Here is a 2,914-nt window from a genome sequence, read left to right as displayed (position 1 = left end):
TATTACAGTTAGAGAGTTGAGAAGGAGCAAATGCTAAATCTTGATAGTTATATATTAGTTTATAAAACAGAAAAGACATAATCTGCAGCTTGTCTCTTGGACGCCCAGGGCCACTATTGCCAAGCGACTGTGGACTGCTACAGTTCAGAAAAGTGCCTTTATTTGACAGTTTGATAGCAAACAGATATCAGTCACAGCTGTGAAATCAGCTGTGACCTGAGTAAATGTAAGTGAATCTGGGTGTTTCTGAAGTCAAACAGTTGAGTTGACACTTGTACACGGATCAGTTTTGGAGACGGTTGCACTTAGAGTATATAAGAGGAGAGTTTGGTCCAAGTCAGTACCTCAGACTGAAGGAGCCAAACCTCGACTGAAACAGGTTAGTCTCTTCTTGTGACTCCACAGCTCTTCAACACAGATCTCTTATACTAAATATGAGTTTATAATCTACAGTAAACCAGGGATTCATCTTTGGACGCCTGCATCACCGTCATGAAGCTGCTGGTTTTGTGTCTGCTCTTTGGTGCGGCTTTGGCCACAAGTGAGTTTAAGTATGAAGGAAATGTTCAAGTATTCTGTATATTCTGTACTTACATTATTTCTGTTGTTCTTGTGGCCTCCATCAGCCGATTCATCTGAGAATCAACTGAATAATGAAGGTGAGAATCAACAAAATCATGTGGCATCAATAGGGACTTTTCAGATTGAATTCAACAATACAATATAACTTTGTGCTTGTGTGTTTGAGTATTAATAATTACATTGTTTGTACTGTTCTTGTGCCTCACAAGAGAGTGGGCTGATAAATGGAGGTGAGTACCATCAAAAATGAGACTTTTCTATTTGTATTTATTTCACGAGTCAGTAAATATAACTTGTACTTGTATGTGACGATCCTTGTAGAAGTTCTGAATGTTGAAGATCCAGACATGCAAGGTAAGCAGACTGGACCTTCATCTTGATACTGTAAAATGAGAAATAATCAAAGTTCCCAAACTTGTTTTTCTCGTCAACAAAACAACTTCTCTCTCTCGATCAGGGAAAATATTCACATATTATTTTTTAATCCTCACAGATATCGCAGACCCAGAGTCTGTGGATGAGACTGAACTGAGTGAAGGTGAGTTATAATGTTAGAGACAAACGACATTGTTTATTGAAGAGGTTTTACAGAGCGTGTTCTGCTGATTGTCTTTACGATGCACATTGTATCTGAGGACACTTTTGAACACAAGATAGTTACAAACTCTTACATTCAATACAAATGTTCTTTTCTAGCTGAACACGGAGACAGTGCTGAAAGGGGTAAGTTTTTCAAACAATGAAGTCTGTAACAATAAATGAGAAACTTAATGTTAAATGATCTTCAGCCAAAAGATCCTGTGGAACCAGAACCGGATCCACCTATAGGCCTTCGACCTGGTATCGCCACGGAAGCCGTTCTTACATTTATTTTACAACTCAAAGGCACTGGGCTCTTGCACAGGTGACTCGACTGACACACATCATAATAAATGACTGGTGGATAGGATTAATATAATGTACTCTCTTTTATTCAGAGATCTTGTGAGGCCCAGGGTGGAACTCTTGCAGTTGCTCACAACAGTGGAACCAGCAACTTTCTGAAAGCTCTTGCTTCTGGAACAGCAGCTTGGATTGGACTCTCTGATGCACAATATGTTAGTCACTTTACCCATTCTGCTGGAGTCAAACTCAACAAATTATTCAAAAATATTTGTTCGTTTTATGTTTTTAGGATAATTATTGGCTCTGGATCAACGGAGAACGTTATGTCTATGGCAACTGGTGTAGTGGAGAACCCAACAACTACAAAAGACAAGACGAGAGCTGCACTTGCATCAACTGGAGCAGTAAATACACCAGCCTGTCTGAGATGAACTATGACTGTATAATTGTGTTCATGTGGTTAACATATGTCTTGTTACCCTCAGGTGCCAAGTGCTGGAATGATTTGAACTGCAAATCTTCCCTCGGGTACATCTGTGAGAAAAAGTAGCTCTGAACTCCTGAGCTGCCACAAGCATAAACCCTGATTTATGCTCTAAAATCAACGCAAATCTGAATCAACAGTTTTCCTTTTTCCTGCTGCAACATAATGAAGGAGTGAAGAGAAGAGTCTGATGTTGGAGGTGGTCTGCTCTGAGAGCCTTGTGCTTCATAAAGAGCAGAATGAGTGGATTTGAAAGATGCTTTAACTTCTCTGTTCTTTTCTGTCAAATGTGATTAAAACGCTCAAGCATCAAACATGAGTCTGTGTTTGTCTGGAATAGTCCTTTAGATAAAGGAGATGTTATTGCCTTGACTAGAACTTTCCACAACATGGTAATGATGCTACCAGACCAAGATACAGGTCAGGGGTCTCATTTATAAAGCAAACGTACAAAAATACTACGTATATAATCTTCCACTTTAAGTTTGGGATTTATAAAACGACATCTTGACCCTAAAATTGGCATATTTTAAGCAGTTTCTGTGTTTTTTCACGTTTCACTTGATAAATAAGACCCTAGATCAGTGCAAAAGAGACACCACTCACAGTCAGAAATGAAATATTTCTGTTTCACTTAAAACGCATGTAATGAACAAATGAACATTTAAACCCCTTATCAGTCCAGCTGATTTTTCCTTAAATGTCTGACTAAAATGAGCCCCAGTTCAAACGGAAGCTGTTTCTTTCTCTTTTTCTAGATAAAAAGGCCTTTTAACTTTTCACCTGGACATTTACAAAGTAAAATTGTAACACACTGGCCCACATTGGGCAAATACTCACATGTCTCAGTACAATCTAGGTCCCTTTCATTGAAATAAAGGAAAGTAAATGGGATAAAATATCTGGAACCTGGAATCACCGGAACCTGGATTGAATTGCCATAAGCTAACGCCTCATCCACTG

At 38.8% G+C, this 2,914-nt stretch overlaps 1 protein-coding gene across 1 annotated transcript; it reads left to right on the top strand.

The window, feature by feature from the left end:
• The first annotated feature begins 242 nt into the window (after positions 1–242).
• Positions 243–2,261, top strand: LOC140371802 (ladderlectin-like). The gene is made up of 11 exons (XM_072459012.1): positions 243–379; positions 454–541; positions 627–659; positions 792–812; positions 904–936; positions 1,076–1,120; positions 1,279–1,305; positions 1,371–1,486; positions 1,560–1,679; positions 1,757–1,871; positions 1,953–2,261. Exons 2-11 carry the CDS (start codon positions 493–495, stop codon positions 2,015–2,017), a joined length of 624 nt encoding a protein of 207 aa, XP_072315113.1. The 5' UTR covers positions 243–379; positions 454–492; the 3' UTR covers positions 2,018–2,261.
• The last annotated feature ends 653 nt before the right edge of the window (positions 2,262–2,914 follow it).

Source organism: Eucyclogobius newberryi, unplaced genomic scaffold (assembly GCF_026437365.1).
Source record: "Eucyclogobius newberryi isolate DKJ021-1_F unplaced genomic scaffold, fEucNew1.0.hap1 SCAF_22, whole genome shotgun sequence".
Classification (NCBI taxonomy): Eukaryota; Metazoa; Chordata; class Actinopteri; order Gobiiformes; family Gobiidae; genus Eucyclogobius; species Eucyclogobius newberryi.
The sequence above is the reverse complement of the archived record's forward strand: the minus strand, read 5'-3'. Positions and strand labels throughout refer to the sequence as shown.

What these genes read in the sequence shown, in the direction of transcription:
- LOC140371802 (XM_072459012.1), top strand. Translation starts at nt 493, where the DNA reads ATGAAGCTGCTGGTTTTGTGTCTGCTCTTTGGTGCGGCTTTGGCCACA. An exon ending in TGAGACTGAACTGAGTGAAG is followed by an intron (nt 1,121 to 1,278) that starts GTGAGTTATAAT and finishes GTTCTTTTCTAG; the next exon opens with CTGAACACGGAGACAGTGCT. An exon ending in CACTTGCATCAACTGGAGCA is followed by an intron (nt 1,872 to 1,952) that starts GTAAATACACCA and finishes TGTTACCCTCAG; the next exon opens with GTGCCAAGTGCTGGAATGAT.